The following is a 23,888-nucleotide window of genomic DNA, read 5'->3' as shown; positions in this document are numbered from 1 at the left end:
CCAGCATGTCAGGGCTAATTGTAGAAGTTTGGAAAAAGGTCAACACTGTAAATTTTGTGTCTTTACATAAAGTTGGTAAAGTTAAAATAGGTAAAAAAGGTAAAAAAAAAATGAAATGTTTAGAATTTTACTTCATTATACAAAAGAAGCATCTGACAAAAAGATGTTCTCAAAACCTTTGGTCACTGTATACATCACATTTCATCTCCGCTGGTTATATGTCATATGTAGCTGGATGTCGCTGGCTATATGTCCTCATGTAAAAGTTGAGCTATATGATGATTTACATAGGGCCTTTGGCTGTAGTTATTAGACATGTAATCTGTTATATTGTTAAACTTTGCAGTCAGGGATCCACTAAGTATAAGGCTAGCTGCACAATAGTGTTAGAGATCTGTCAGGGAACAGCATGCAGCAGCTTTATTCTGGCCGATTCTCTGCATATTTGCCAGAATGCGGCCGGATCTCTGCCGGACCCCATTATAGTCAATAGGGCCGGACAGAGCCTTGCAAACCTCCGGCAATGCCGTAGTGCACAGAGATCAGACAGGCTGCTCTCTGCTGACACACCGTGCCAGATGTCTAATGCTAGTGTGCAACTAACCTAAGCAGAGCACCATTTTTTTTTTAGGAACATTTTAGTTATAAATCCTGCATTCCAATTTACATGTCACGTAGAATAGCTCAGCATGAATTCTGCCTGTGTACTGTATGCTCACAAATGCCACAACAGGGTTTTCTTACAAAAGAATGATAAGTGTTCTCACTTCCATCACAAGTGAAGTGAGACCAATAAAGAAAAGAAAAAATATACAAGCGTAGGACCTATCTAGTTTTCTCTTTGATCAATAAAGTCCTTTCTTAGTGGGCAATCCTGAAAACAAATGACCACCACCCTCTGTCCCTCTTCCTGGATGTGGCTTTGTCTCTGTCATCTAATGCTGCTCTCTAGTTTGAGTGTTGTTCTTCCACTGCTGGCAGGTATATGAAATGGATGTCCTTAATCGGTGCGGATGTCACAGCAATATAAACGAGTTGGGCACAAGGTTTGATTCATGGCACCGCATCTCACCGTCCGCTGCAGTTTGTGATTATGGATCAACCTACCACCTAATGACACTTCTTATTTAATCAATAATTTCCATGCTGAGTAGACAGGCCTCTTACAGGGAATCGACAAGACGCTACTGATAGCAACAAGGGCTGTTATTAATCTTTCCTTTGCCAGCTTATCAGACAACCCTCGAAAAAGAACCACCGAGATAGATTTGGAGTAGCCCTGACTGGGGTTCACATCCTAAAAATCTGCTGCGCAGTTATCAGTACACGTTTCGAGTCTCTGCGTCTGTTAGTATGGTTTAGTCTAAATGCTGTCATTTTAGGAAATATTAGCAGGGAACTGTATATAAAAAGCAATTTGTTTAGAAAAATTTGCAAATCAGCGGGACCTTCACTAGATTACTTAGGCTAGGCTGGCCAATACAGACTAATAAATCACAGTTCCATTTGAGATGTCAGTCGCCACAGCGCCTTGCAACAATGTTGGCATCTGTGATTCAGTGAAGCCTTTTCATCTTCAAATAAGATGCTTTATACTGATAACAACAGTAATCCTCTCCTGATCAAAAAAAAATCTGCATTTTACCAATTAAAGCTTCTGCCAGGAGCAGCACTGAGACTCCAGTGAAGTTTATCTCTGCTAAACACAAGGAGGAATACAGTCAGAGCTTTGTTTCATTTCAGCTTGAATACTTATCTTTCTTTAAGAACTTCAGTGTCTAGGGTTGGTGATATGCTTGTCCCATACCTACACTACCGCTCACTATATGACGAAAATTGCAGATACACCAAGCATACATTCTGCAGATCAGATATGCAGCCACCTTCCTTGTAGACAAATAACTGCAAGCTAATCTTCCTGCAAGCAAGAAACACTTTAAAGACATGTCGATTTTCCGTTTTCATTTTTTACTCCCTGCCTTTCTAGAGCCATAACTTTTTATTTTTCCATTCCAGTTTTTTTTTTTTTTGCTGAACAAGTTGCACTTTCTAATGTCACCATTTCATATTGCATAGGATGTATTGGGAAGCTAGAAAACAAATTACAAATAAAGTAGAATTAGAAAAAAAAAATCAATTGTGCCATAGTTCTATTGGTTAAGTTTTTACACAGTTCCTTATGTGGTCAAACTAACTTGCTTACTTCATTCTCTGGGTCAGTATAATTACAGCAATACCACATTTATATGGTTTTTCACATGTTTTAATACTTAAAAAAAAAAGAAACATGGATAAAGAATTTTTTTTTTCCTTTGCATCACTATATATTTCCATCTACAGAGCTCTGTAAGGGCTCATTTTTGTGGGGTGATCTGTAGTTTTAATTGGAGTGTAGATGACATTTTATAAAATTTCATTCAGCTTTTTTGTGAGGGGAAATGACAAAAAACTGTAAATCGTCAAATATTATATATTTTTTTGCATTACAGCCTTCACCGTAGGGGATAAATAAAATTATATTTTAATATTTCGATCATTTTGGGACATGGCAGTGTATATGATATTTATCTTTTTTTATTATAATTTTTATTTTGGGAAAAGGAGTGTGATTTTAATTTTAATATTTTCTTTTAACTTTTTAAGCCCCTCCGCCAGGGGACCTTAAAGTGCAATCATTAGATTGCTTCTCCCATATACTACTGTCATTTAATACAGTAGTACATGTCGAATTCAGTATATTCCAATGGAGCACTGCCACCTGCAGACCTACAAACGTCTTTCCCAATCTCAGCGTGGGGGAGCCACCTCAGATGACATCTGAGGGGTTAAATGTCTGTGACTGACATTAAAGTTCTGCTGTGAAATCCTTTGTGTGCCTCCACAAATCTTTGCAGTTAGGGTGCCTTTATAAACGACACATTTTGTTGCAGAAATTTCTGGAGAAGAAAATCATTTCCATTCATCTGAATGGGACTGTTTTGGAGCAAGCCCATGATTTCTACAAGAGTAGCTTGAGTTTGGGTTATTGGAACCGTGGTCATTCCAAGAAATGCGGTCGACACATGGACTGTGTTTCCCAGACTGAGCATGGTCGTGTGAATCAGCCCTTATACTTTTTCTTCTTTAATAATCCCTTTAGAATCCACACTTGGTTTTGGCTTCAAAAACTGCATCAGAAAACCTGATCAAAACCTGAGCATGTATGGACAGCCTTAGGTGTCAGGTTAAAGAGGACCTTTCACCAGTTTAAAAACTAAAAACTAACTATATCAGTGGGCAGAGCGGCGCCCAGGGGTCCCCCTGCACTTACTAGTATGTCTGTGCGCCGCTCCGTTCGCCCGGTATAGGCTCCGGTGTCTGCGCTCCCTCTTTTGTACTGGGCGGAGTTTTTGTATTAGGGTTGTCCCTTGCTGCAGCGCTGGCCAATCGTAGCGCACAGCTCATAGCCTGGGAGTCCGGGCAAACAGAGCGGCGCACAGACATACTAGTAAGTGCAGGGGGACCCCTGGGCGCCGCTCTGCCCACTGATATAGTTAGTTTTTAAACTAGTAAAAGGTCCTCTTTAACATTTGCTACATCTGTAACTATTGAGCTATCACTGTGGTCCAAAGAAATACAATGAGATGTATTGAATCTTGGGGACTGCAGCTGTCATTAACCCCTTCAGGACCCTGAGATTTTCCATTTTTGCATTTTCATTTTTCACTCCCCGCCTTCCCCTAGTCCTAACTTTTTTATTTTTCCATTCAGAGCCTTATAAGGGCAAATTTTTTTTGTGGAACAAGTTGTACTTTTTAATGGCACCATTTACAGTTGCATACCATGTAGTAGGAAGCGAAAAAAAAAATTCCAAATTGGGTAGAATTGGGAAAAAACGCAATTCTGATAAAGGTTTTTTTTTTTTTTACATTGTACACTATGCAGTAAAATTGACCTGTTACCTTCATTATTTAGGTCAGTACGGTTACAACGATACCACACTTGTATAATTTTTCTTGCGTTTTAATACAGATTATTTTTTTTTTAAACCTTTGAGGGAAAAAAATGTGTAACCATATTCTGACCCTTATAACTTTTTTGAAGTTATGTGTACAGGGCTGTGTGAGGGCCCATTTTTTGTGGGACGATCTGTTCTTTTCAGTGATACCAATTTGAAGTGTGTGCGAATTTGTGATCACTTTTTTTCCAATTACGCCATTTGCCATATGCCATTAATATTGTTATATTTTAATAGTATAGGCATTTTCACACACAGCGATGCCCATTATGTTTATTTTTATTTTTTTGTTAAGTATTTTTATTTTAAGGAAAGGGGGGGTGATTCAAACTTTTAGTTTTTTTAATTTTTGTTTCACTTTTTTTGACAATAACTGGCAATCATTAGATTTGCCCATTGTGTTCATTGAAGGCTAAAGAGCCATCATTAAACACTTTGTTTGGAATATAGCAATACAATGCTCCCACCTAGTGGCCTGCATTGGTATAGTCCTGAAATAGGCATCGAAGCCTCAAGCAGGCTTCGGGCTATTTCAGGCATGTAAGAGGTTCCCCAATCTCAGTTGGGGAATGATGTTACCGGACTGGAAGCGTGCGACTTCAGCTTCCGGTGTGATCAGATGCCATGGTCACATTTGACCACGGCATCTGAAGGGGAAAATGTATGCGATCAGCCTTATGGCTAATCGCATACATGTGCCACGGGTCTCTGCTATTTAAAATAGCAGAAACCCTGCGGCTTTGTCGCCCGCTGCACACGCGAGAGGCCGCCATGTTTACGGAACAGACTTTTGCCATACATATACACGGTGGAGGTCCTTAAGGGGTTAAAAATATAAAATCAATTATCAGTACTTCAAAAAGTGACTGTGTAGCCCAGGCCTGGGTTCACATGTAGTTTTTTAAGGCGTTTTTGGATTTATTTTTTTTGTTAAAAAATTTTGTACATTTTGTTTTACATGTTTTTACATTTTATTTTGCGTAGGAAAAATGGCGACTTCAAAACTCCATATTTTAGCTGAAAGTTTATTGGAATTTTGAAATGCACATGCATTTTGTTTCATAGTGGCATTTCTAACAATTGCGTTGCATTTTTTGTGCTCATGACACAATGCCATACTTTTCTACGGAGAAAAAGAAGCCTTCAAAAAAATAGAAAGAAAACCAAAAAATGCCACTAAAGAAACAGCTGAAAGAAGCACTCAGGGATTATTGTATCCTAAAGTACAAGAAGGATAGGGTACTGAAGTGAACTACATTACTGGCCATTTTTGCCCGGTTTGTACCATGCTTGCCACTTGACATTTATTGGCAGGGCCAATTCCAGCCAGCCAGGGACATTTATTATAATTTACTCTGAAATGGCTTAAGTCATACCTGAAATCTATGTGAGCTCTTGGCTGGCATACGTTGATTTTACTTCTAGTGCACGGACCTGCAGAGACGCACCACACTTATTCAGAGGTGCACTTCTCTTAATAAATTATGGCACATCTGATCCCAGTCCATCAAAGACTGACCAGCGTATAAAATGCCCTGCCTTAATAAATGTCCCCCTTTGTGGTTTTCACTTTTTTGAACAGAAATCTTTTTGCTAATAGGTAGTAGAAAGATTCTGACTCTTTCCTAGTATAAATGAGAGAAAAACATTGGGGCTAATGTGGGGCCTGAGAACGTAAACTGTAACAGATGAGTGTACATAATTGTGAACTGCTCCACTCAATGAAGAGAATAGTGATACAACAATTGTTTTTAATACTAAGCTGAATTAATGCAAGACACTAAACTTGTCCAGAAAACAAGAGGAAGATTAATTGAGTCTAACTGTCTTTTGACCTTGTTTCAAAGCCAGAGAAAACTCAAAGTATGGCCAACACTCCATAAATTAAACACTGCAGGAATGGTAAGAAGTATCTGGAGAGCCTTCAAGTATGACTATACACAGCACTGTCTTTCTAATGAGGAGCTTTTTACTACTTCCCCAGTCATTGCTTGTCCGCCCAGTTAGAGATGGTGCATACAGCTTAACCAAAATTACGATTTTTTTTTCACAGATACTTTAAAGGAGTATCCTCACAATCAACATTATCATAAAAGTACGATAGATAATAAATGCATTATCTCTGGGATCCCAATTAGGGATGAGCAAATTTGATATTTTGAAATTGGTGTGCGGGTTCGTGTTGTGGTATTTACTGAATTGCGTTATGGATTCCATTACCACGGACCATAACGCAATTCCATGATGGATTGCATAATGGAATGCCTTTAGAGCAGGGATCAGCAACCTCCGGCACTCCAGCTGTTGTGAAACTACAATTCCCAGCATGCTCCACTCATTTCTATGAGAGTTCTGAGAAGAGCAGAGCAAGTATGCATGCTGGGAGTTGTAGTTTCACAACACCTGGAGTGCCGGAGGTTGCCTACCCCTGCTTTAGAGGCATTCTGTTATTCATTCCATCATAATAGAAGTCTATGGCCTGCATAACGGATCTGTCTGGTTTACATTATGCACGAGAGGACTCCAACAAAACGTAAACCGGACGGATCTGTTATGCAGGCCATAGACTTCTATTATGAGGGAATGAGTAACGGAATGCATTCCATTATGTAATCCATCATGGAATTGCGTTATGGTCCGTGGTAATGGAATCCATAACGCAATTCAGTAAATACCACAACACGAACCCGAACTTCAAAATTTGAAATTCGCTCATCCCTAATCCCAAAAACCACACATCTCTTTAGCATTGGGGTCCTGACCCTTCCCGTTCCTCCTAACTGCATGACAGCAGTGAAAAGGAATGTGAGTGGAAAGTCAGTTGAGCAAGGGTGCTCCATTTAATGTCTTGAAATGAAAACTGGGTGGAAGCACAACGGGTAAGACCGCAAAGAAATTGTGCATGCAAGAAGATGTGCAGGAGGCGCAGCACTCTGAAAGGACTTTAAAAAGTGTCCACCACAAGCTTTTGCACGCATTGGATCCAGTCCCCAAACTGGGCCGATTGTAGAAATTGCAAGGATGATGAAAGTCTGGCGGGGCTGCATGTATCAGTGGCATGATTTTTTTTTAAGTCAGAAGAAAGTGTTTCAGGGACAAAATCTTTGCCATTCAATGTCTTATGAGGATAAAACATCTGTGTGCTGCACTTGGCCAGCTGTATAGTTTGTGTTCATGCAGTGAGCAACAATTGAGGGGCTTGGGACCTCTGTTTTAGTGATCATCGGGGGTCTCAGTGGATTATGGGGAAAACACTTTAAGCACATACCATTTTTAAATAGAATTTGTTGCTTCTGGCTATTTTTAATCTACTTTTCCCAGTTGTCCCACAAACATTTTCAAATCCCTGCTTATGAAGACCATGGAATGGCACATATTAGTTGATAAAAGAGAGTACGGAGTGGCAAATATTAGTTAATAAAGAGGGCAGCAAGCAGTGTTTTTCTGTTGTTCCTATTCACAGGTTCTTACATTAAACAGTATGTCTCTTCACCAGGTTATAAAGAAGCCTTCAACTTCAGCAGCATCATCCAAAACCAAGTCAGGATTTAAAACTGATCAGCGAAACTCTGCCATTCCAGCCTATACTCCATTCCATGGAAGGATATCAATTATAGATAGTGACTTGCTACAGCAGGAAGCCTGTCCTGTCACACATTAGATAGACAACCATGGAAGATCATGAATCCTGCTATTAACTGGATGCAGTAGTGGCGATGGATAGGTGCTGTAAATAAGACAGGGAGGAAGGATAGTTTAAAACACCTTGTCTGCCGATTAATGCAGACTGAAAGCTTCGCTATATCAATAGTTGAAAGACATTTTTCAATTTGGTCTCAGATATTGCCTTGTAGAAGTCAAGGAAAATAGCACGTAGACACCTGACCTGCAGGTTACTTTGTTCAGTGTACAATTTTACTATGAAAAGCTGCATTCATGATGTAGATATCATTATGGTTCCTTCATTATGTGGTGAGGAGATGCTTACCACACATAATCATACAGATCCTCGCATTACATCCAAGTATGTCAAGGAATGGACAACTAAAATATCTGCATAGGTGGTGTCTGGCATTGCAGCTCAGTAAGGCAGAGCAGCATTACCAGACAGTGCATGGACAGGAGTGGTGCTGTTCCTGAAAAATACAATTCTAAAATAAATAAATAAATTTGGCACTTTTTCTTGGAGAATTCCTATAAGCTTAAACATGACAACTCTCCTAATTTGTAGGAATTTCCTAGTAGTATAAAAACATATTAGCCTGTAAGGCTAGTTCCAGACAGCTGTGATACGGCAGTGTTTTAATGTTCATATTATGGTCACAAAACTGGGACCTCCTGCTGTTCCACTGAACTGAAATTAGATCACTATATGAAGGCATGGTACAGATGTCTGGCCTTAATTCTTGTAATAACTGTCCATAATCTACAGTATATGTTGGAATATAAGTAGAGAGCAGGCAATAATGTGCAAAGGGCTGCATTCTTTGCACATTTTCATTGCAGTGTTTATACTTGTGTTGCATTTTTTTTTCTAAATGTTTTTCGATGTGGTAAAATCACAAAGCAGCTTGTAAAAACGGCACCATTTCTAAAACTGCCAAAATAAAAAATGTGTAAGGCTAGAAACACACATTTAGTGTTATTGGTAGTTTTTTGAGCTAAGTCAGGAATGAATTTAAAAGGAATGGGAAATATAAAGGAAGGAGGTGGAGCTACCTCTTTGACTTAAAAAACTGCTTCAAAAACTGAGCGGGTCATTTATGAAAAGATATACTCCAATTTTTGGTGTATATCTGTCACAGATCCGGTCACAAAGGGGATTTGCAACTTCTTCCCCGTTCACGCCACGTACGCCAGTTCAGTTGCGACAACATGCAGGTCAACAATGAAGAGAAAGCAGTGCTCGTACAAGCGCGGCCTTCTCTTCAAACAGATGACTGGGGATGCCGGGAGTTGGCCTTCCAGTGATCTGATATTAATGACCTATCCTGAGGATAGGTCATCAGCATGAATACAGACAACTCCTTTAATCTCAGTTCAACCTATTTAAGACAAGCTGCTGTTACATTACAGTTGTTCTTGCCAGATCCACTTTGGGACCTATATTTAATAAAATGTCAATTACACATAAGTATTATTGTATTATATATCATGTAGCACCTCTGCATTTAGATTTTTTGTTACTGTGTCATACTAAATGCTTCCATGTTCAGAATCACTCTGCTATATGTAGTAAAGATGAGGCTGACACGTTCCTGCTTCAGTTCTTCTTTTACATAATTTTCCTATAAACAGTAAGTCTCCTGCCCTTCTGCTTGAGGATGAAGAAGACTCTACGGTATTGAGCTGAGAGGTGGTCCAGAGGATGTGAGGGTCAACAATCGTTTTCTGCCTGAAGCGAACAATCTTCTTTTAACAAAACTAATAATGTATTAAATTTGTGAAGAAGAAAAAGACGCCCTGGTTTATGGAAGAAGTCCTGGCTTCAGGTTAGTATTAATTCATGTTCAGCTTACTATTACTCAATAAATATCAAAGTCTCCTACAGAAAAAAATAATGTTTGCTGGCTTACACGATCAAAACCATTACACTCTCTGCTGAAGACTTTATTGAATTTTGCAGTAAGCTTTAGCTGACTGAACAGGTCAAGCACCATGACTAAGACTTCCCTTTATTCTTTGAAACTCATAAAGTCCTCTCCAGCATGCTACGCTGCTGGCTAAGAAACTTGACTCAACACAGGGTCAAAGACCCCGACCTCACTGTTGAAAGGTCACATAGCTTTCAAACCCCAGTTCCTGAATTCCATTAACTTACATGCACTAGCTGTTCTTGTGTGTCAAACTCTCTGGAACAGGCTTCCCAATGGCAGTTTGTCTCATAGACTACTTCAGGCTCTTGTTTACTTTCATCTTTATCCCCCTCCTCTTTCACCAGAGTCATTCCATCTGGCTGATCCTAGACACAGAGTTAAAAGATGGGAATGTTAAATTACCAGGGGGTTAGATGGAAAGACAGAGATCTGCCTAATTGCTCAAAATACTCTGTTCACTTTAAAATGCCAGCAGTGAACTGAATACAACATTTATTTATACTGAAAGACATTTAGCAAATTGAAACTTACAAAATGATAAATATATATATATATCTGGCAGAAATATTCAGATAGCATAGCCTATGGGTCAAGGTGTTCAGAATTCTCTTAAATTCATAATATATCTTCAAACGGGTAAATTGCTTGTAAATGAAATTCCCTGTTTCTCTTCACTCATACATTCTGGCTGTCAATAGACACCACTAGGGGGAGCTTATTGGATGTGGATTTAGACAGCACCTAGAACTCCATAATAAATACATCCTCGCCTGCCTCCTTGGGTCCCCTAGTGGTGGCTGTCAGAATTCTTTCATTTGAAAGGGTTGCAGTAATGGTTGCATTGATACTGCCAGAGCAGGATTTACTCTTTGCAACAGTACTCTGCTGTAACTCATAGAGGCCAGTTTCAAGCTGGGAAACCCCCTTTTATGTCCTAATAGGACATATGAAAGTCTGTTTAACGGGTCATAGGTTATTCGGAAATCTGTAACAAAAAACTGACATTCAGACCACTGTATATTATAGACCTTCTGTATTTGTACAAAAAAGATACATAGGTTTTAAGGAAAGGCAAGACATAAAAATAATCTTCAAAAATTAAATCCTTAAAAAATCTAAGCAAAAATAGAGTTACCTGTATGCTCCCTGCAAGAGGACTGGGCAGCTCATCTTCAGGCTTGATTTTGGAGCGCTTATTGTGCATTGGATCCCCTGTGCTGCTCACTGCCGACTCACTTGTCGGTTTGTTCTGCTGATCAACAAGATTATATAAGTTTGTAATATTTCAGGCAAAAACGTTACACAATGCATTCTTCACTAATATAAATTCACCAGTGGTGTTTTTTGAGGAATCTGTTTTGCTTAAAGAGAATGTGTCATCAGAAAATGACCTATTGGTTAAATCAGTTTTTTTGTTTAAGATATTTTAAAGAATTTTCAATGATGTTATTTTTAATCTGTAAAGATCAATTACCTGCTTATGTGTCATTCTAATCCTGCCTGTAATAATATCACCTCTGTGTATAGATAAGACAGCATCCACCATTCACAAAAGGTGATTGTAACAGCTTCTCTATTCTTTCCTTGTACAATGACCTCTGCACAAGTCACAGAGCATGCCTAAAAAACTCTCCTATAGAAATCAACGAGATCCCCTACTGACCATTGTGTCTATGGCCCATGTGGCTGCCGTAAATCAATTTTATTAATGCTTTCTAAATGCTGCTAAGAACAGCTCAGCCAAGATGGCCGCCCCCATAATCATGTTCAGAAAATAGAATAAAAAAAATCTGCAATTATAAAATAAAAACAGAATAAAAAAAATATGTGTGGTGCTTTCTGGTTTTAACTGGCTGAAAACATTTTGGTGACACATTTTCTTTAAAGTGAATCTGTCTGTTTAATAGTCTACGTTTTGACATCAATTTGAATCCTACAGTAATGCATGGAAATTAACCTCATAATTATTCTCCTAGTCAAATATAACTTTTACTTGAAAATTCCCCTTCTGCCACTTCTTGATAACATCCTGGATATACATTAATAAGAAGCAGAGAAGACAGAAGAGATTATGACTGCATGGTTTGTAGTGTGTAACCAAAGAGGGACACATAGGCTTGCATAGGAACTGTATGCACAATAGTAGGTTATTTTGTATTGGAGCAATACACAATCGACTGCAAAAGTGAATATAACCTTAAAGGGGATGTTTCAAGGTATCTAGGAGCTTAGCTGTGAGCCGGTCCTTAGCACCTATCAGACTGTGTTCACACACGATAGGTAGTTTAGCGGTAGGACCCACGCCACACTGAGAAACCTTGACGGGGTGCGCAGGGCTCTGATATGTTCCTGACTGGAAGATATTGGCTAAAGTCTCAGCTTTTAACATCAGCGTGAGGGTCTAGCCAGTATGGTCAGTCGCATATTATTTTGGTGCACCTTTTTTCAGTGATTTATGTATTTTTGTATTTTCATCCACACATTATTTCATCTTGTGTAGAATGTTTTTGTGATGCATGTGGTCCGCTGCCAGCATCCTCCATTGTATGCATTTTTGCTGGGGTTTGCCGTTAGCAACGGATCACTTGCTCCCCCGATTATAAATGCGTTACACTGTTTCGGGTTGAGCATTTCCTCCGATTAATGCCTCTTTCACACTACCGTATGGCTATTTCAGTGTTTTGCGGTCCGTTTTTCACAGATCCGTTGTTCCGTTTTTTTGTTTCCGTTGTGTTTCCGTTTCCGTTCCGTTGTTCCGTTCCGTTTTTCCGTATGGCATATACAGTATACAGTAATTACATAGAAAAAATTGGGCTGGGCATAACATTTTCAATAGATGGTTCAGAAAAAACGGAACGGATACGGAAGACATACATCAATGTTCCCATTGACTTGAATGGAGCCACGGAACGTGATTTGCGGGCAATAATAGGACATGTTCTATCTTTCAACGGAACGGAAAAACGGAAATACAGAAACGGAATGCATACGGAACACATTCCGTTTTTTTTGCAGAACCATTGAAATGAATGGTTCCATATACGGACCGTATACGGAACGCAAAAAACGGCCCGCAAAACGGAGAAAAAAAACGGTAGTGTGAAAGAGGCCTTAGGCCACTTTATTCAGTGATTTTACTTCCATAGGACTGCCAGCACTCGACTATTTTCATCAGTCCCACAGAAACTAATGGAGGGTGGCCGTGCATGTGTAGCTGACTTTGGGGGTCTCATTCTCGAGAAAGGTGTGGGTCCTACCTCTGGCAATATGCCACCAATGTCCTAGATGAGACAACCCCTTAAAAAAGCACTTAGAAATATAATGTGATACATCAATCTCAAGGGTTCACAAGGGAGCAAAAAATGTTTTTTGCAGTTATTGGATTCTTAGAATTTTTAGCATAGGGGAAAAAAAGTGACAAATTCACATGTTGTAAAGTTTATCTAGTTTATCCTTGCCTCATAGACTATAATTGATGTCATTGTCAGGATCAAGCAGGAAAACACTGAAAAATAGAAATGCTAGATTGTGCCAATTCTGTCCCACAATTTTGTCCATACTCTTGTCCTGGCAGTTGGATATGTGCTCTTTAAAGTGGGTTACTGGTCTACACGGTTTATATTTGGTAAATTGGCTTATTGTTTTCTATGGTGTCTTGAATCTTGGGACTGTAGGGAGGCATGAGAGGTGCATATATGCCTACATTTGTAAGACAAAGTGTCTCCCCTGGAAATACATCACGCTGACTTATGCCGGTACTGGAATAGGCTCAGAAATGAGACTGGTGCCTACAGCTCTCAATTACCAATGAAGACAGGAGGCTACATTGACAGTTAATTAGGAGTCCAGTTGAAGCACATGTTAATATAATGATGAGCATAATGTAAGACACTGGAAAATATACAAGAAAAACAATGGGCCAGACAGAAATGATATATGTGGGTATAATGTATGCCGCACATAACTCCTCTATAATCCATCCTAGAGCTTTGAAGTGATAGCATGGGATGGACAGGCAGAATGACTTTGATACATGAGTGCAAACACATTTTCATATTAGAAAAAAATCCATTGATGTATAACCATAACAAATATTTCATAAACTTTGCTTTAAAATGTCTTCTAGACGGTAAATCTGCAAATCCAAATGATCAAATTCTATACTTTTATTTAAATATGTATAACCCAGATGCTATTTACATCCACATCAAATATATGTATAGTATTTTTATATGGTTCTGTAGATTGGTTTCCATTTGGAAAATGTAAAAATAAAAAAACTGCTGTGACACTAATGTGGTTATTATCTGTCTATCTACAATAATCTATCATTCCATCTATCTATAGATATTATTGTATATTAATGTGTTAAGGTGCATATACCCTTTAAAGGAATTCTCCATGATTTTTTATAAACTAGACTAAATCCTGTATTACTTGATAAATAACAACCTGCTCTCCAACATGGAACTGGTGCACTGATCGCAATGACTCACCCAATCACCGTATATCAAAATGTATCTACTTGAAAAGATCGGTACTCAGGATCTGGGATCACTCTAGATAAGCATTTTAATCCTATAATTGTAATATCACCATACAAATAGCAAGTAAAAAAAATTGTAGGATTATACATATAAAAGTAAAAATATGTGATAAAAACACAAATATCCCAGTATCCAGATGTCTCAATCAAAAGTGAGCAATCACCAGCGAGATCAACAGCCTATGTGTGGAGTGAGACGTCTGACTCCACACATAGGCTGTTGATCTCGCTGGTGATTGCTCACTTTTGATCGAGACATTTGGATACTGGGATATTTGTGTTTTTATCACATATTTTTACTTTTATATGTATAATCCCCAAAAATTTTTTACTTGCTATTTGTATGGTGATATTACAATTATAGGAATAAAATGCTTATCTAGAGTGATCCCAGATGCTGAGTGCCGATCTTTTCAAGTAGATAAATCCTGTATTACACCTACTGATTTTTCGGCAGATGATTGCTAACGAACGTTCATAGTTGCGCTCGTTAGCGATCATCTCGCAGTCTAATACTGCCGCCGACTGCCCGATGAACAGCGGCAAAGCTCGTTCATCGGGCAATCCAAATCTTTTGACAGCTTAAAAAAAAAATCGTTGTTTGCAGACGGCAGATCATGGTGTCTAAACATGATCTGCTGCTGGTAAACAATGATTCAGTATAGGGAAGAGTAATGTTATACTGAGGAGGAGATCGCTGCACGTAATAGCAGTGGTCTTCTCCGCTAGCAAGCTGGTGATTGCCAGGAAGGAACGCTTCCTCCCCAACAATTGCCTTTTAAATCGGGCTGTCTAATACAGCCTTAATGGGGTTCTGCAGTTTTTTTAAACTCATAATCTATCCTCTGGATAGATCATCAGCATCTGATGGGTGGGGGTCACCCGGGACCCCTGCCGATCAGCTGTTTGAGAAGGCAGCGGCGTTGGCAGTAGTGCTGCGGCCTTCTCGCTGTTTACCGCAGGCCCAGTGACGTCACGACTAGTATCAATGGCCTGGGCGGGGCTAAGCTCTGTTCACTTGAATGGACAGCTTATCGGCAGGGGTCCCGGGTGTCGGACCCCCGCCGAACAGATGCTGATAATCTATCCAGAGGATAGATCATCAGTTTAAAAAAACTGTAGAACCCCTTTAATAGTGAGGAAATTAAACATAAAATAACAATACTTCAGTCCTCTGCCAGTCTCTGCCCATAATTTGCTTTGAACATAATGGTCATGTATGGCGCATTATCGCTACAGGGAAATAAACTGAGAATGGTGGGGATCACTGGAGTGGCAGCGCTAGAGTTGCGGGGGAATTTTTTGAAATCTTGGAAATCCGTTTATATGTAGAAAAGCTAAGAATAGCCTCTTACCTGTGTGACTTCTGATGGACCCACACTGACCTGCACTGGATTCAAGACACTAGGAATTCCTTGAACGGTTCTCTGACTGGGAAATGTGGGTGCAGGGTGCATAAGTGGGGGGCTGTGTCCAAATGCTGAGCCTATACTATGCTGTCGATTTATTATATGCTGATGCATCTGTTGCAAGGACACTGGGGTAGGTGGATATGTAAAGCTCAATGCTGGGCTGCAAAGAAAGAAGAAAAAAAATAACATTACAAAATGTAAATGAAGCCATTCAGCTTTAAAATGTTACAGATGTTCTTACCCTCTTATGTATAACTGCACATTAAATATAATACTTGACGAGTAGAGAGATAACAATGCGGCCTATTAATATGTAGTAAAACTACATCACTAAAAGGATTTTCTAGGACACCTTGTGTAATGAGAGATCCGTTAAATCTTAGAATGTGAATACTCCTACATAAGTCTTCGAAATCGCATTACGAGGAAAGAAAATCAATTGGTAAATGTGTCTTGTACACAGCACTTGTCATATCACTCATTTAGAAAAAAAGCGATGGAAGGTTCTGCTCAGCCAGAATGTCACCTAAAAAGAATTTCTGTCAAGGCAGCGTGCACTAAAATCTGTTGTAAGACTGCTGATCAATGCGTTTCAGTGTGGGGATATTCCGATGGGAGATCCCGTCTCTCTCTTCCAGTTTAACATCATTAAATGTCTATTAAAGCCCATTATGCATGCTAATACCTGTCATCACTTCATTACTCCTCTGTGTTCCTGAGCCTACAGTTCAATTCTGAGGAAAATGATATTACAGCATAAAGACTTCACTCTGCAAGCAGGCATTGCCAAACCACTCTTTATTGCATGCTCCTCAAATAAATTGTTCCCAGTGATCCACTCTAATCACTAATGGAAGATAAGAAAGCTATGTTTAATTCCCACTTTTTCTTCTTTATACAACTCGGCACCTTGGAAGGGGATGTCTGCATCCCGGATAATTTTTATTGTTCCTTCCTAAAATAAAAATGAGTGCACTCCCTGCCTAGAAATCATTTTGTATTTGACTATTTCCGAATTTTTTCAGAAAGTTTGCATGACAACTCAAGCCTATTCCGGATTCATATGTGTGTACGTGATAGCATGCATAATTACATATTGAGACTGGAAAAGTATTATTTTCATTATAAGAGTATTATATTAATTGTGCGTCGCATGAAAATACAGTCCATTCTGCAGACAGCATGTCATGGAGCATAAGGAGCTGAGCCAGGCTTAGACTGGCCCACAGGGGAACAGATGAATCCCCCGGTTGGCCCCTGATAAAGGTAGGCCACCAGTCCCCCAGCACAGCATCTCAACCAGCCTATGTCCATATAAAAACTGGGTAGATTATTTAACACACTACCCAGTTTATTATTATAGATGAATGTGGTGGCTGAGGTGACTTGTAAGTATAGATGCAGGCTAGCCAGTGTCCTTTTTCCCCAAGGACCTGCCTTCTCGAAGATGTTGCAGGGACCCCATAATCCACCATCTTGAGCCTCTTATTGCTGCCTATCGCTATGTGAGCAGGTAGTATTTGCATATACAGTAACTGTACTTTGGGCCCCAAGAATGAATTTTACTGGTGGGCCCTAAAACTGAGCTGAGCAGATTACTATCTAGATTTGTGGCAAAAAATTCAGTGTAACTTTTAATTTAGTGATCTAAACCGCTGCTTCGTCTGACCTTAGAAGTCCAGAGGGGAGTCCGAATCAGTGATTGATAGAATTCCTAGAAAGTGTTTATATGCACAAACAGCTATCAGTCGCTGACCAATAATGCCCATTGGACCCTTAAGGTTAGAGAGAAGAGGTTTTCGATGAACATACTGACTCTTTTGCCACAAAACAATATATGAATTCTGTCCTATAACATGTTTCCTGCAGAATTAACTAATTAAGTGACAGGTTCCATAATTACAGATATGTATAAAAAATTAATGGCTGGACAATAATGTTGGCACTGCTGCTGCTACAAGAGAACCAAAGCTTATTTATGCTTACACCTCTAGGTATGCAGGCATAGTTTTCTATGTCTACACTGGCAACTTGTACACCCTCCAGAAGACAGAGGAGCATATTCCACCATCCCTCTATTTAGTTACGTCCCTGTCCAATGGGGCAGACTATTTTCCCTTACTCCTGCATTAGGGCTATTTTCACAGGAAGCCAGATGACCTATCAGTACAGTGGTCCCTCAAGATACAATATTAATTGGTTCCAGGACGACCATTGTATGTTGAAACCACTATAACTTGAGTAATCGGTTCCAAAGCCACAAAATGTCATCCAAGATAAGATAAAATTAAGATTTAAGAAAAATAAGCAGATAACTAACCACAGATAAGACAAGTCCTTACATATAACAGTCAGGAATAGCTGCTAACTAGCAACTAATCCAGCTATTTTACCAGAGAAGTGGCCTTGATTGGTTGGAGCTGAGGCTGAGGCATTGTATGTTGAGTCTAGTTTCAACTTACGATGGGTCAGAAAAGACCATTGTATGTTGAAAATATTGTATCCTGAGGCCATTGTATCTTGAGGGATCAGTGTATTTGGATTGTGGAGAAAAAATGGAGAAACTACACAAGCTCAGGGAAAACATATAAACTGTAAAGCTGGCCATTTACATTTCATGTATATCGGCTGAACCTGTCGATTTCGACTGAACATCTAATGTTCATCATGCTAGCCCAAGTGTCCCCTCCACAGCTGATGTTGAGGGAGAGAAGATATGGGCATGTTGGATTTCAACTGCGCCATCCTTTTGTTTCTCAGGGAGATCAGCTGAGCATGCATCTGTATGGGAGGATCAGAAGAGACAGCTGTGAGCTGAACAAGCATTCAGCCGACAGTTATTTCTCGTGTATGGAAAGGTTTTGAACTTGGGAACCCAAGGCTGCAGGACAACCCTGCCATATCCATTCATACACTGTAAATACATTGTAAATAAGTAATGTCTCCCCCACTGTAGTGGCCTGGTATTTTATTTACTAGAATATTAAGAGCCCTGTTAGGATTTTATCCTTCCGTCTTTCCTGACTGCTGTATGAAATAGTGATTGGTCAGACTCACGACAGCGGCAATGACATTGAAACACTCCTCCAGATTAGCACCCGCTTTCAGGAAAAATGAACACATCTCACACTCGGCCACATTAGATTAAAAAATACACATCTTATAATTACAGGCAAATTAACTCATTAAAACAAATAATCCCAACGATTTTCATTATTATGCCTCCTTGATAAAGCACAGTCCAAAAACAGGACTTATGCCGAGTAATTATATTGCTATCATTATGACTTGTGAGAGCTTTTTGCCATTTAGGAGAGAATATCATTAGAAATACCCTAAGAGAATGTTGGCGGAATTTGAACAGAACTCTTTTCATTTTACTATGCGCTACTTTTTTTTTTTGATAATGCAAAGCCCAAACACGGGGAACACGGTAATTGTTCTCTGCAAGAGTCAGTAGGAAATCAGTAATAATGTTCAGTTATTACCAGCCTATAGTCCCTGCCAGTGCTCCTGAAAGGAACTATGAATGATTACAGGCTGACTTTGCTAAGGTAACCACTACGGATGATTGATAGGGCATTAATCAAAAGATGCATATCAGCTTCAGAATTTGTTCACAAGCTCCCTTCTAATAGCTGATTTCATGTTCACTGACTTCTATGCCAGTTTGTTCAATTTATTCTTCAATGTACAGTACAAACCATTCATCACACGGCACAATGATTTAATGCTCCCTCTTCCTTTCAGTGAACATATATTACAAAGTGTAACTACCCTGTTCTGTTCATTAAAACACAGGAAAACAATGTCATGTGTGGATTTAGAAGATCATTCTGCTTTTGATAGGGAACAAATGTACACTGAAAAATATGGAGAATCAGTACAGCTTAGTATTTATTTCCAAAATATTTCATTTTCAAAATTTTATATAAATATTCCACCTGACTTACTAATTCATTGCCGTTTTGGGTAGACAAGACTGCTGTCCGCTCTATATACTGTACAGTTAATTGAGACCATGAGGAACAGGTAAGATTGATATATAGTTTTATTGGAAAAGGGTTTTACGTAATGTCATTTATTGATCTATCTCTGCTCTTTCTATGCTTAAAGAGTAACTTTTAATTTTAATATGATGTCCCTAATGCCCTAAAAAAACTTTTTTCAATATACTTTATTTATTAATTTTGTATTTTTCTTTGTGTTTTTCCTACCTAAAGAGCATCATTCACTGTGCGTTTAAAACTCAGTTCTCCACAGCTCAGCTCAGCAGTGTACGGAGTACAGCTGTGAAGCTTATGAATGGGGACGCAGCAGCTGTGAGTACAGGCAGGAGTGCACATTGCTGCTCCTGCCTGTGCTCCCCAGAGGATTACAAACTCCTGGCATATCACATGGGTACTCTGTACTTATGTACTATGGCAGGGATAGCTGAGCGGAGCGGGCTTCTGCTTCTGATTGCTCCGCTAAACTAAGAGAACTGCATGTCAGCAATATGCACTCCTGCCAGTACTCACAACGCTGCATCTGCCCATTCCTAAATTTCACACTCCGTACACTGCTGAGCTGTCAGCGGTGTACGGAGAACTGAGTTTTAAGTGCAAAGCGAATGGTGCTTTTTAGGTAGGAAAAGGTTTAGTTACTCTTTAAGAGTCCAGTGGGCGGTCTCATTCAACAATGAACAATGTATGAGTGTGCATACAGAAAAAGTTAGTAGTCCGTAGTCAATTTGCACAGCTCCTCCTGCTCTATAACATGCTGTCTGCATATCAGACTGCATTTACAACATGACAGGTTCTCTTTTAATATTTTTTTTTAGAAAAACAAGAGGATGTGACTGACCAGAAGTCCTGAGAATGCAGTACAGGGGCCCATTTTATTACTAAGCGCTGTGTGGAAATACATTAGTTTATTACTGTATATATATTTATATGCATTTTTTTTCATACAAGAACATTCCAAGCCTTTTTAGGCCTGGAAACAATTAAATGCTGTCAACATTGTTTTAACTTTTATGGCTATCCAAATTTTTTGGTTGAAACACATCTAATAGCTGCTCTGGTTACTCTTCAGTTATATAAAGGAAGTGTAGGTTCACGTGGGAAGGATAAAAACACCAGTAGAAAGGTAACCTCAATAACACAAGAAGACGGGCAGCTCATTACCCCCTTACTGGGGAGAATTTATCATCTCAATCTACTTCTGTGCAAAATGTTCCTCTGCAATAAGGAAAAATTTACACTTCTGCTGCGTTGCACAGTCTGTGGCTATTAATCCTCTGCTACAAATGTACTAATACATTAAAAGACCTGCGATTCTAAGTCACAATATAAAATGATAGAATAGAAAACATCACTAAACAGTCAGTAAGCTGAAGGAGAACACCTCAGAAGTCTGAAATCTTAAAATTCTGGTTTTGCATTTGCTACTGCTTCAAGCAAGGGGAACACAATGTGGCAAGGTCCTACAATCTAAAGCTAACCATGTAAGAAACATTTTGTCCCCGAACCAAACACTGATGGCTAAACGTAAGGGGCCTTGAAGAAGAAAATGCAACATATTACAAGAGATACTAGTACCATGTCATTCTAGCCATATGAATTTTTCTAGAGACTCACAGAGCTGAAGACAAGATATCTGCAGTTATCGTACAAGTACCGTTCGAACATTTTCCCTACCAAGGCTGATTAAATGGTTATTTGTTTTAACCATTTTATGGTCATGCAAAGACTATTTTTTGCACCAGAATAACCCTTTTTTTTTTTATTGTACAGTTAAAAATTATTGTTGTGTGCATAGCACTTTAATGAACTGCACTATATGTCCTGTTAAATGTTGTGAAAACTTGTTTCTACGACATTTTCGAATTACTATTGGTGTCACCAAAGTGGCATAACTGTAAGACAACTGAATATAATTGTATTCTTTTTATTACGATATTGCTTCCCTATGTTTCCCATGTTGTGTATAAATAAAACAGTGCAATCAGATACATTTGCTAAGTAAACCTTCTTTAGGTACATACATACACATGGGACATATACACTGTGGATTTCCTGCACACACATACAGTACCAGCAAAGTGGATGAGATTTTAAGTACATGTAGGTATTCCAGTTACGTAACATTATCTCCTATCTACGGGTTAGGGGATAACTATTAGACTGTGGGGGTCCTAGGCACTGATAGAATGTACTATCTCCAAAACTCCCATAGAACTGAATGAAGTGGCTGTATGCATATCTGACCAGATGCTCCGTTCATTTTGGGTGGCTCCATGGAGTAAAGGGTCCCTGTTCTGGTGATCGGCGGGTGTCCCAGCAGTAGGACCTCCACCAATCTAATAGTTTTAGTTATAACTTTACATAACCAGAACAGCCATTTAAGTACCGTAACTGGCATGCGGTGTGGATTTCTACTATGGAAACACTTCTGCCCTGAACCCTAAAAAAAGAAAATACCAACCTTTCCTAATGGCCAAGACCAAAACGGAACAAGGAGGTTTATCAAAACTGCACCAAATTCTAAAAATGTGCAGGGAACATACATTTGCTGCTGTTAGAAACCTCATGAGTGGCATACATATATGGCTATATTTTACTACATAAAATAGTGCACATCTTTATTAAATTTGGAGTATTTTACTGCTCCCTTTAGAGCCTTTTTAGACATTTTGCAAAACGGTGGTGATTGGTGTTAAAACAGAAACTGCATAGCCTGCTACATGAGACCCTTTACGTGTTATAACAGTTCCATAATATTACTTCACCCGCATCAGTTCCAGTGTTAGGTAATACATTACACTTGGTGTACATTAGACAGTAGTTTCTTCCTATATTTGGCAGATTGGGCTGTCTGGAAGGCTCCAGTGCTGTCAATCTGCTATTTGCCTTGTATAGTGTTTTATTTCTGGTGTGATGCAAAATGAGTCTACTCCTTATTAGGTCAGCGTGTTGAGGATTAGCTGCATGTACATGACAAATATGCCACAGAAAGAATAGTACTGCAAGCCGTGAACAGGACAAAGACAAAACTCCTTTGTGCCTAAACCATTTGAGACTCCGATATGTAGTTCTGGAGAAAGAATTTTTTTTTTTTCATTTAAGTCAGTGAACTGCATTGTAATTTTATTAAGATGTGGAGTCTCGAATTGCAGGCTTAACTAACTTAGAATAATAATAAAACTAAACATTACAGACCTCTTAATGAAAACCAAACTTTGTGGCAATTCTGATACCGGTCACAGCTGTGGAATCTACCCCGAAACAGCTGTGATTGAATTTACCATAATTGACTGTATTTCTTTAACTAGAGAATTATTTTTGCTCATGCAACTTACTTATTTGTGTCAGCATAGTAAAATAATGCAGAAATACTTGAATCCAAATATTTGTTTCTCTTGGAAATATGTAAAAGTTTTATATGAACACTGCAGAGTTTACTGTATTCTGTCTGGTGATAGGTGTCTGGTTTGTGCCATTTGGGCCTATAGAACAATGAACGGTTCCCTATAATATTCTGACTTTAAAGGGGTTGTGCAAGAATGAGTGTGTTTTGGCACTACCCCCCCCCCCCACCTCACCTTGGCCAGACTGGTATAGGAAAGTTGACTTACCTGCTTCCCGGGGATGGTTCTCAGCTCCTTCTCCTCCAGGCCGGTGATGCTGGGTTGCCTCCATGTCTACATCCAGTTTGACATTGCCGCAGACAATCACTGGCCGCAGGGGAGGGGGGATCCCCATGCGTCAAGTGACCATTTGTCATGATGTAAGGAGAGCCAGTAACCGCCGCAGTCAGTGATTGGCTCTGGCGATGTCAAATGAGATGTTGTCATCGAGGGAGCCCAGAGGATCAACGCAGGCCTGGAGGAAAAGGAGCGAGGAGCCAGCCCTGGAAAGCAGGTAAGTAATTTGATCTTTACAGGTCCAGCCAAGTGGGGGAGTTTGCCAAATCCTCCCTCATTCTTTCACATGTCCTGTAAATAGGTCTGAATATTATGAAAGATGGGCTTTAAAGTATTCTTACAAAATGAGAAAAAAATATATTTTGGAATCCTAAGTTAAAGTATTGTTACAGTGCCATGAAAAAGTATTAACTCACTTCCTGATTTCTTATATTTTGCATATTTATACCCTTATATGGAGTCCGTCAGTAGTTTTGATCTCTCAAAACTGCTGTCAGCAATTGATGGGTGACTGGAAAATCACTTAAACCAAACTTGGGGTATAGTACCAAGTTGCTGTACAGGACAAAAACTGTATTTTTAACATAGGCATGGAGCTTCATCACAACCCCTCTGTTCGGAATGACGGCTGTAGTGTCAAACTAAGAGA

At 39.3% G+C, this 23,888-nt stretch overlaps 1 protein-coding gene across 6 annotated transcripts in view; it reads right to left on the bottom strand.

The window, feature by feature from the left end:
• GLI3 (GLI family zinc finger 3) overlaps positions 1 to 23,888 on the bottom strand; it is a 223,923-nt gene that overhangs the window by 36,983 nt on the left and 163,052 nt on the right. For 5 of the 6 annotated variants that reach the window (XM_040432675.1, XM_040432677.1, XM_040432676.1 and 2 more), the window contains exons 8-10: positions 15,496 to 15,712; positions 10,730 to 10,846; positions 9,819 to 9,959 (exon numbers count right to left, since the gene is read on the bottom strand). In XM_040432675.1, the coding sequence (XP_040288609.1) occupies positions 9,819 to 9,959; positions 10,730 to 10,846; positions 15,496 to 15,712 (475 nt within the window). The remainder of the gene's footprint in view (positions 1 to 9,818; positions 9,960 to 10,729; positions 10,847 to 15,495; positions 15,713 to 23,888) is intronic. The other variant, XM_040432680.1, reaches the window with a different exon arrangement.

The sequence above is a fragment of the Bufo bufo genome, chromosome 5 (genome assembly GCF_905171765.1).
Source record: "Bufo bufo chromosome 5, aBufBuf1.1, whole genome shotgun sequence".
NCBI classification, from domain to species: domain Eukaryota; kingdom Metazoa; phylum Chordata; class Amphibia; order Anura; family Bufonidae; genus Bufo; species Bufo bufo.
This window is presented reverse-complemented; position numbering and strand designations above follow the sequence as displayed.